Source organism: Solanum pennellii, chromosome 8, assembly GCF_001406875.1.
Source record: "Solanum pennellii chromosome 8, SPENNV200".
Taxonomy (NCBI): Eukaryota; Viridiplantae; Streptophyta; class Magnoliopsida; order Solanales; family Solanaceae; genus Solanum; species Solanum pennellii.
In genome coordinates this window covers 49,566,862-49,578,541 of record NC_028644.1, presented here as the reverse complement: position 1 = coordinate 49,578,541, position 11,680 = coordinate 49,566,862, and the positions used below count along the sequence as shown (strand labels likewise).

At 28.4% G+C, this 11,680-nt stretch overlaps 1 protein-coding gene across 1 annotated transcript; it reads right to left on the bottom strand.

The window, feature by feature from the left end:
* Positions 1-6,622: 6,622 nt before the first annotated feature.
* LOC107028946 (protein OVEREXPRESSOR OF CATIONIC PEROXIDASE 3) lies at positions 6,623-11,235 on the bottom strand. Its single transcript, XM_015230194.2, has 4 exons — positions 10,980-11,235; positions 9,234-9,605; positions 8,390-8,695; positions 6,623-7,066 (listed from the first exon to the last, which is right to left on the bottom strand). Exons 1-4 carry the CDS (start codon positions 11,169-11,171, stop codon positions 6,929-6,931), a joined length of 1,008 nt encoding a protein of 335 aa, XP_015085680.1. The 5' UTR covers positions 11,172-11,235; the 3' UTR covers positions 6,623-6,928.
* Positions 11,236-11,680: the final 445 nt, after the last annotated feature.

Genomic DNA, 11,680 nt, shown 5'->3' with positions numbered 1-11,680 from the left:
CTTCCTCCCAAAAGGAATGGTAATAAATTATTTCGCTTTTCCTCCCAAAAGGTATCTCCCATCCAATCTAATTTACTCTCCAAAAATAGAATTTTCTATTTTTTCAGACAACCAACTTAAACTTAATTCACTTTAAAAAAGAATTTTTCTCTCTCTCCTCAATATTACATTATTATTTTTATTTCATTCTAATTTTCTTGTTTTATAGTACAAATCTTTATTTCTTTTTTCCCCAAATAATTACTTTATATAATTTTTATTGTAATAGAAAATTATATATTATTCTAAATTTCTAAATAACATAAATTACAAGAAAATATAATACAATACATAAATTAGGGGACAAATTCAAATAAAGTAACATACAATTATATTAACACTCAATTTTCAAAATCATTACGTTGCGCCCACAAATACTTTATTAATGCATTACAGAGTTCAATATGAGCATTTTTGTCCTTAGTTTTTTTTTTTTTGTCTAACTAAAAAATGTTCAAACCCGAGATTTTCATCTACCACCATTTCTATAGTTGGAGTTGGAGCCTCTACGATATCTTAAATTGGTTCATTGAGATCACGTTCATCCTCAATTATCATGTTGTGCAGTATAATACATATAGTTATTATATCATGTAGCACTTTCGTTCTCCAATAACGTGGAGGTCCTGCAATAACTGCAAAATGTGATTGCAAAGCTCCGTATGCACGTTCAACATCTTTTCGGCACAATTCTTGTTTTATCGCGAAATGTTTCTTCTTTTGGAAATGAGGTTCATCACAAATAGTTTGAACAATTCTAGACCATTCAAGATATATACCATCAGCAAAGTAATAACCCATGTTGCATTATTTTCCTTGAATAACATAATGGGCGGGAGGCGCAATATTGCTAGCAAGATTAGAAAATAAATGTGATGAATCTAAAACATTAATATCGTTATTGGTGCCAGGCAAACCAAAATAAGCATGTCATATGTCATGTATTATATAGTATTTTTATTAAATTATTATATTATGTGTTATATTATTTTCTTGTATTTAAATTATCATATCATGTATTATATTTTTTAAATTAAATTTTTCATCTTGCCATTTTAATTATATGTTTTTTTTATTATGAAAATTAATAATAAAATAAAATTTTATTATTGATGAAAATCAGAAAAAAAAAATTAAAATACTATTAATATGAAATTATAGTAGTATATATTAAAAATATTTTTAAAAATATGATATTACATTTAGAAAAGAATTATGAATATTAGATATTTAATTAATGAAATTATATCTAAAATAATATGTTAATTAGAAGTATAGAAATAATAATAAAATAATGAAAAAGTGAAATATAGAGCGAATAATAATTCCCCAAATTTGGAGAACTATTATCCACATCTCTATAAATAGAGAATAGAAGGTGATCTAAAGGTGGGATGGAGTGCTCATTTTCTATTTTAATCTCTAAATATAGAGAATAGAGATTAAAGTAGAAGCGGGTTGGAGATAGTCTGAGTGGACATTGTCCTTAATTTTCTAAAAAAATCAAAAGTAATATTGAAAATTGTATATTTTATTTTCTTCACTTTGAACTTGAAAACATATATGGGGGGGGGGGATAAGCAAATAACTGATAAAAGCGAAATAATTACAAACATATATTCATTCATATCTCATTAAATTATTACACTATATACCCACTTACTAATTTTTTTTTAACAGATGCTAAATCAGTATCATTTATTGTATTGATATCATTAATATTGATAATTTCGCTTAAATATTACTAAATTAGTATCACATACTATATTGGTATCATTAAGGCTATAATTTCGTTGAATTGATACTATCAGAGGCGGAACCAGAATTTTTGATAAGGGGATTCAAAATTTGAAGAAATAGACATACGAAATAGCCGATGGGGGTTCGACATCTACTATATATACCTAAAAAATTATTTTAATCATATAAAAATAATATAATTTTTCGCGAAAGGAGGTTTGGATGAACCCCCTAAACATACTGTGGCTCCACCACTTGTTAAGAAATTAATCATTAGTAATTTTTGATCAAGAAACTTTAATGATACCACAATAATATACATATATACTCTTATAGTATCATTGACTAATAAATAATTTCTGAAAAAGAAACCTTTTATATATATACACATACTGATTTAGTATCAGTTAAGCGAAATTATCAACCTAATGATACCAATATAATATAAGATACCGATTTGTTATCAGTTAAGCAAAAATTATCACCTTTAATGAGTAGGGGGTATGAACTATAATTATTTATGAAAAAATAGATATTTGAGAAATTACTTTAAATTTGGGTATATTTTAAAATTTATGACCCATTTATATAGTTTTTCCCTATAAAAATCATTGTTAACTCATACAACATTTGGTTGTTTTTCTCATAAATTAGGTAAGTTATGTGATTTTTTTTTTAATTGTTCCATTATAATTCATGCAACACTAATTTTTAAATTAGAGTTTCTAGATTACTACTATCTAAATAGTTACATTAAATTCTCAATATAATGTCTACAATGTTAATCCTTGTATATCTTTTATCTTAATCAAGTTGTCCCTTAATATGAGTTTAGTTATTTTGAGATAGATAAAATATATATTCTAATTTAACTCTTTAAAAAATTTATGAATTAATAGCACTTTCTTCATTAATTTGTTTGTCTATTTTTAAATATTATTTAAATAATCATATATTTAAATTTTGATTTCACTTAAAAATATTTCATTATGCTCATCTTTTACATTTTTTAATTGCTTTTACTAAAAATACTTTTAAAGAATATTTCTTTATTGAACTTCTAATAACATTGTGAAAATTTGTATGATACACTTAATTTTTCTCACTTTGGGAGCTCAATTCTTTTTTATTACTTTGGATAAAATCTATTCTATCATTAAGATTTTTACACATAATAATTATGAGTAAATTTTGTATATAGCATTATATGTAGTATTATTATCAAGTTATGGCATTAGAGTTTCAATTTCATTTTGTAGCATTTAATATCTCACTCTATAGCATTTTATTAGTAATTATATTGTTAACTATAATTTATTAAAAAGACTTGTTATTAAAAATTAATTAAAAAAATTAAGTATATAAAGTGATAATGAGTAATTAATATTAATGATTAAGAATTTATGGCAATATAAATTAAGTGACTTTTGTCAGTCATAATTACTGTATTTATTCAATGTTGCACGCTGAGAATTTGAAGAGTTTAACTTTTTTATTGAGTTAAATTAAAGGTAGATAAATTATTAGCATTACTTTTGTTTCTTTATTAATTGCTACATTTAATGCAGGTAGCACATTTTTAAATATGAATAGTTGCACTTTTTAGGAAGTTTATTAAAGTTAAATATATTATTCTCACATTTTTAGGGATATTAAACATTTTCAAATTATCATTATTACCTTAAATATCTCTAGTTAGTTAAAATAATATTTTTTTTGAATTAATTCCTTAAATAACTCAACCAGATAATAACAAATATTTTTGAATTTTCAGATACTTTCAGATTGTCATTTTCAAACATATTTGGATCAACGTTACAAGTAGTCTTCTTTCCAAAATTCAAGCTATTTCAGATTGCTTTCAACGTCTAAGTCATTTTTTCTAAAAACTCAAGAATATTTTCATAGCTGCATATTTCACTTCTTTTTTTTTAGCAACCTGATAAATTTTGGCGTACAATATATGTTTCTATTTAAATTATAATATATGTTTTTATATTAATTTTGTATTGAAAATGTATTGTGTTTGTTTAATTTGAGTATTGTATAGGACAGTGAATAATATATTAACTGTGTATAAAGTGTGTATGGGTTATATGAACTGATTATAAATTTGTGTAACATTGAAGTCTGAATTTTTTTTTAATAGTGTATGAAGATTATACGAAACGTGTATCATTTGTGTATGAAAGTTCATTTAATTTTTTTTTCAAAATTACAGTATATATTTCTAATGAAATTAGAATATATGTTTTGTATTAATTTTGTACAACGGGTATACCAAAACTTGAAAGATGGAAGGAGTTTGCTGACGTGAAATTCGAAAGGACAAAAATGACTTGCAGTAGATGCCGTCAAGTTGGACACAAAAGAAAGACATGTTTAAATTATCCTGTGCAAAAACAATGATTTCATAATGTTACATTTGTTATTGTGTTTTTTTGAATGTTAGAAACACGTTTTGTTTTATTGAATGCAGTTGTTATCATTGACATTTATACAATTTGGTTTCGTAAAAATTATCATATAAATATCATTTGTTTCTGTTACATATGTCAAAGTTCAATATGACATTTATAATTCATACAATGTTTATACATTATAAATATACATTGAACTATACTGTCATTCATAAAATGTTCATATAGTATTCATACAATGTTCATATATGTACCATTTGTTTCTGTTACATATATCTAAGTTCAATATGAGATTCATAATTCATACAATGTTTATACATTATATATATACATTGAACTTTACTGCCATTCATAAAATGTTCATATAGTATTAATACAATGTTCATATATATACCATTTGTTTCTGTTACATATATTGAAGTTCAATATGACATTCATAATTTATACAATATTTATACATTTTCATACAATGTTCATATATTTTTGCATATTGCAATCGAAATTTATACAAAAATCATACGCATTTAATAAAGTGAATATTCATTTAAGCATACTACCGTTAAATACAACAGTTAATATATTATGATATATATAGTTCAATATATTTTATACAACATGCAGACATGAGTGTTACAAGATCTCTACTGCTGGATTTTTGTGACAAGTCAAAATCATCTCTTGGTTTCACACACCAAGAAGAGAAGAAGAACAAAAAATTGATGAACTATGTGATTCTTCACTCACTTCGTCTAGTTCTTCATTAACAACCGGTTCTCCAATCATGTCCGGAACAGACTAAATTACTTTCCTCCTCTTGTAACATTTTTTCCGATTGCTTTCACCGTCGACACTACTTTCCTTTTAGGACTAGACCTTACTAGTTCATCATTCGACTTCTTCTCTAATTCCATCGCAGCTGTATAGCCTGAAATTTGCGATTGAATTTGAGTTATACATAGATCAAAAGATGGTATTTCAACCATGAAGTTACCGGTATAGTTTGTACCTCTTGTGAATCTCCTTAGGATATTTGGTTTATACATTGTATCTTACAATCCAGATCCTAAAAATTTATAGTTAAATAAATATTAAAGAATTTGACATAAACAAATATAAAACTTGAAGAAACCTGCATTATTTATACAACGTAAATTTCTCCCAAAATCAAGCAACAACATATAAAAATTAAATAATTTGACAAAAGAATCAAAAAAAAAAAAAACTTTAAGAAATAAACCTGTTTGATGATCTATACAACACGATTTTTTCCGAAAATTATGCAATATTGCTAATATGATGGTCGAAAAATAAAAAACCTAATTTTGTGGAAGATTGATAGAGATGTAGTTGAATAAGGATTTTAAGCTCAATCTGATTTTGACAAATAAATTTAAAGCTTGAAAGAGTTTCTATCTTTGATTAATTAATAGAGAGAGAAACATGTGCTGCCTTTAATTGATTAATAGAGAGAGAAACGTGAAAAAAGGCGTGCAAAATTAATATGGTAGAAAGAGATGCACGTAAATAGGGGAGATGTTGAGTGTATTGGGGGAATATAAAAGAGTATTGGTTGATATGGGGGTGGTAGTTATTGGGTAACCATATAATATAAATTTAGTTAAAATCAAATCCCTAATTTTTAGGTTTTGTTTTTTAAAAGGTAACTATATAATATGAAATTTGATTAATATATAATAAATAATAATTTATTATTGATATTAAAAACATTAAAAGGTAATTGATTAATATTTAATAATTTATTATTTATATTAAAAACTTTAAAAGGTAATTGATTAATCAGTAATAATTTAAAAGGTTTTGTTGATAAAAGGTAAGTGAATAAATGAAACTGATTATTTAAACATAATAATTATTATTAAATAATAATATAAATTTTTTATTAATATATTATTAGTTAATATGCTATAACTTGATAATAATATGCTATAAATAGTTTATTTTTAAATATTTTTTTAATTAATATATTATTAATTGATGTGCTATAAGATGATAATAATATGCTATAAATAGTTTATTTTTAAAGAGTATAATTACAGCTTGATATTTATCCTCTTAAATGTGTTTGGAATGTTAATTTTTCAAAATATTTTATATATTACTAGACAGAAATCATAACATGTATATTTTATTTATTATTTTATCATTTTTTTATAATGTTATAAAAATTTAAATTTAATTATTAATTTACATAGTTATTTAATACTAAATTCGAAAAAGAAATATATAATAAAATTCTTTTCATTTTATAAACTAAATAATTAAATTAGGATACAATTGTTATGAAATAGAAGATTAATAGATGAAATACATTACTATCGTCTATCTATATTACTGGCTATTACAATTTTATTTTATATTTTTAGCTTTATTTTTACTGCCTATTACATTGAAATTCAAAATACTTAGGTTACCAAGTTTGGTTATATTATTACAATATCCCTTTTATTAACGAGATATGCTGGAATGTAAGAAAAAATGTATACATAGTTAGACTCAATGGAGCTAAAGAAGATAGGAACAGACAAAAGCTGTAAAGATGTTCATTTCTTTTTGTTGATCACCGTCTTTTCCTTACAGAGGATATTGCTATTGTTATAGCTTCAGTAAGATGAATAGCCAAAGGAAGCTGTGACGGTATCAAATAATTCTGGTATCCCAGTTCCACATGTAGAAACTACTTCTTTTAGCTGGTATTTACAAGGAAAGTACTATTCAGATATAGAGGATGGTTGGTATGGAAGTCGATGAGCAGGAACCCCTTCTTCAGACCGTCTTTCTTCAAACCATTTCAGAACTCTTTTCCGAGGCAGATTTGTTACATGCACAATGCTGCTAATCATGGCATTCTGCATCAAGAGTATAACGTAACAATGTTCTTTGTTTCATCAAAGGTACAACACTTAGCAATTGTATGTAACCACATCAACAAGCAAGCCACATATCATCCATTTAATTGTAGAGTTCGGAGATACCAATATGAGGAGTCATGAGTCGCACATGAAGTGCAATAATAGAATGATTTAGCAGTGCCTACTAACTCAGACTGGGTTTTCTAAACAAATCATCAGCATCCCCAGTAATATCAATTAATGATACCACGGGATGTAAAAGAGAAACAGGTACGACATACTAATACAGTCAATTGTGCAAAAGAGAAACATCATCAATTTAAAGAGCAAACGAGAAGAACCCTGACATCAAACCTCTTCAAACTAGTCATTGAATCCCCTCCATACATCCAATTTTTTAAATGGAGAAAAAAAAAACTAGTCATCTGGTGCCTGAAATTAGTAATACAAGCATAACTTCAATTATGCACAAAAACTACAACACCTCAGTCCCAAATAAGTTGGGATTTTGATGATAGGGTTCAATTATGTGATCCAAGTACTTTAACTTGGTGGTTCCTAATAATAGGGGAACTAGGACACATTTGAACCGTGAATAGAAGGGAGGAAAGGTATGATGTTGATTGAACACATACATAAACCAATAAGAGGTGCTGATCGCAATGGGTTGCCGTTCCAGGACATCATTTTTTAGATTTATCAACACAGTACTAAAGTTATTACTATCTTCAATCTCCTGACTTTTGGTATACAGTTTGCAGTAACCACTCAATTCACCTGATTTTTTTTTGGCAATTTCTATTCAACTACCAACTACAAAGATATTAGAGTAGAACACATAACCGGAATAGGTCATATCTGTCGTAATATTATTTTTTAAAAAAAAAAAACTGAACAGGTAACTTAATATTCTCATCAAATCCGTGCTCATCCCGAAGAAATAAGGAAAATGCAGAATAAAGATAAACAAGAAAACAACAAACATAGATAAAAAGGGAAAATGCATACAGAGAGGACAAATGTGTTGAGATTTGGATATCGAGAGCAAGAAAGCAGATTCACTTATCCAAGATTATCCTTGGTCCATAAGATCCAAGGTGGAAAGAATCACCACACAACGTTGTTAGCCTCAGTCACTTATATTCATATCCCAGACTAGATGATATTTCAGATTGGATGTTTTCTATTTACTCACACCAAAGACCCATAGTCCAAGTGCAGAATTAAGCAATAATATGCAGAAGCTCTGTATTCAGATATGAAAATTTACCAACAGACTAAAAGGGCATCAAACACAAATAGAGAAGTAAAGAGACTCACAGTGGGCCGCTTCGATCGTCTATAAACTTGTTCAAGGGTTTCCAATTGAACTTTCTTTAGTCTCTTTTGAGCAGACCAGTTACTTTGCATCACATGAACTGGCGTTTCCACCTTAGCATCTGTCTTCGCAGCATCACTCATCTCGATGGGAACAGTCTCCAGGGGTTTGCTTGCAGCCTCTAACATTCTGGGGACAGGTTCATCAGGTAAGGCAGCACTCAGTAACACAAGATTTGGTGGAGGATTGCGAAGCATTTCAAGAACAACAGCTCTATCAAGGCATAGGTCAGCAGCAAGATTTTTTATCTGGACGGGAAGGGTAAATATAAGTTCTAACTTATCACCACTAGACATATTATCTTTAAATAGGTAGTAGCGGTTAGAAGAAGCAGTTCCATTTTCTGCTCTTCTAATTCTGCTACAGGTTCTGAAACTTCCAATCTATACTTATGATGAATTTATCTAGCAGAAAGCTGAATACCAAATGAAAAATAATCAATAATAAGCTTCCGGTGTAAATAATATAGTTTTCACAAACTAACGTCAAGAATACAATGCAAGCCAAAAGCAGATGTCCAGCTATATGCTACAAAAACGACGGAATCTGAAGAATGGAAATACATAGGAAAGATGAGATAAGCAGAGGTAAATTTTGCCCAAGCATTAGAAAACTTCAGACACATGGATAGATACCACAAATGATCTTAGTACCATATGCTTAATGCTGGAATGCGCAAAGAGCCAGAGTACAACCAAAGTGGCCTTAAAACTTATGAGTCGTGAGAAGCTGTAATATAATTGCGGTATCTGAATTTGAGAAGACTAAATTAAGACTGCAGCTTACATTTAACTTACGCCGTCCCTTTCTCAAGGCATATGCCAGTTTCTTAAGTTGCCAATTTTTCAATTTCACTAGCATATCTACATCTTCATCATCATCATCTCCATTGGCATCTTCTGCTACTGCTTCTTCATCTTTAGCCATACTACTTTCAGTGTTCTCATTGGCAATTGAGTCAATTTCTCCTAATAGTTCATCATCCTTCAGTGCTTCCTCCAATTCACGTTCAAGCTTGGCAAGGTCCTCCTCAGTTATATCATCATCGTCCAAGGATAGCTCATCATTTTTCAGATCTTCTTCCAGCAGCTGAAAGAGTGCCTCAAAAGCATCTTCATCTATATCATCAACTTCCTCCGTATCTTTCCTAGGTGGACTCTAAACAGGAAGCAAACAGAGCCTCGGGTTTAGTAAACAATAGTAAAAGCTGTGAAATACAATAATTCAGCTGTAAAGAAGAGGTTATTGATGATATCAAAGTTTGTGAGCAAGTATGGCCAAGAAAGCAAAACAAAGATATGTTTCTAAAAAACTTCTAGTCGAGGAAATTAGTTTGAATATTCAAGTGAAAGATCTCAAAAAAACAAAGCACATTAAAAATCATGTACATTCAGAAGGCCAACTAAAAGGAGATTATACTCCACATCCCAGAAAAGATAAAACAGGAAGGAATTCCATCAGCCTAAGAAAGGTTTCTTGATGGACATTAACGTGCACTGGAAGAAGTTCATGGGACAGGCCTCACTTTGATGGATATTCACATGTACCAGAATAAAATAGCTGCAGAAAATCTAAACCAACTCGTCAACTGTAAAAGTTATAAAGTTACTGTTACATGTATGGATTGGAAAATCACTACTCTATATGTCTATCAAATACAATTACACGAAAAAAGATTTGTCTCCTGGTATTGACCCTTATACTAAAAGCAGAAGGGCAGTAGATCAAGCAGGTCAAAACTGTTTGGCATAATTACAAAAACAAAGAAATTTGTAAACCATCTTGTCAACTGTAAAACCTACAAAGTAACACTGGACAAGTAAGTTGACTGGAGCAACAACTGCTGTTGAAATACGAGCCAACAAGGTGCAATTTCTTTCTGATGTTAAACAAAAACAAAAAGTCACAGCAATTACGACGCTTTTCTTTGCTCTATTCAACTACATCAATAGGTATTAACTTGGTACTACCTAAAACAAACATATAAATCAGAATTGCTCGTGTCTAGTCCACCAGGGGTGCCACCATCAATCATCCCTTAACTATGTTTGCCAAGCATAACTTATTTACAGATACAAGCACATTAAAGTTTCTAATGATCAAGTGAATAACAAATTCATAAACAACAACCTATATCAGAAAACACAAGAAAATTGCTCAATGGGAACCATGGGAAGGGAATCAGTAGGAAACAAAATTCAGGCTCGAACTTTTAGCATACTACCAGATTAGAAAACTTTCATAAACTTCAATTTCTTTTCAATTCTCACTTAATATTTCATACCTTCTCTATGAAAAACTAATTCTAAAAAGAACTATCCTAAATTCTTCATGTGTACTTATTATTATTTTTTTTAAAAAAAAGAATTGCTCTGCTCAAATACTCTAATCCCTAGTAAAGGCATTTTCATTCTTGCCCTTCTTCAATTTTCCCTCCTTCCCACCCACAACATAATCTAAAAGAATAACATCTACCCCTTTAAATATCAAAATAAATGTATATATAAAACTGGTTATTTACAAAGGTAGTACCTTTTTCTTTTTGTTGGAAGAAGTGATAGCAGAATTGTTTCGACGGCGAGAGAAAGTAACAAGACGAGAGGAATAAGAATGAAATGGCAAGGCGATGTTAGTTCTGCTTCTGGGATAAACCAACATGAGATGTTCATTGCTGGAACATCCAAGTCTAATGGAAATGCCCAGAGTTGTGGAAGAAGACGCCATTCTCTACTTTCTCAAATTCTTCAAGGTCTATCTCAATTCTATACAAAGGGGTTAAACAAGTTAATAATGGTAGAGATAAATTACTTCACAACAACTTTTAATTATTTATCAATTAAATAAACGAAAAAATAAGCTAAAAGTATCTTAAAAGACTAACTTTCATATATTGCAAACATAAAATTCATTTTCATATATTATAACTATACTTTATATAATTACACTCCATAGCAAACATAATATGTATATTTTGCTATATATATAAAAAATAAAATTATATAATTCGTTATACATATACAAAAAAACATTTGTATAATTCGCTATACATATACAAAGAAACTAGTTGTATAATTTGTTATACATATACAAAAGAAAGCAGTTGCATACAAAAGATCAATTGTATAATTTGTATGTATAAAACGAGAAAAAAAGAAAGACAAAAGAAAATTGGGAAGGTGAATATTTGTATTGTATAATTATAAGTGTATAGGACAAATATATATATATATATA

Coding starts and splice junctions, on each gene's coding strand:
- LOC107028946 (XM_015230194.2), bottom strand. CDS start 11,171: ATGGCGTCTTCTTCCACAACTCTGGGCATTTCCATTAGACTTGGATGT. Junction 9,606..10,979: donor CTTCCAACAAAAAGAAAAAG/GTACTACCTTTG, acceptor CTTCCTGTTTAG/AGTCCACCTAGGAAAGATAC. Junction 7,067..8,389: donor GACGATCGAAGCGGCCCACT/GTGAGTCTCTTT, acceptor CTCTTGATGCAG/AATGCCATGATTAGCAGCAT.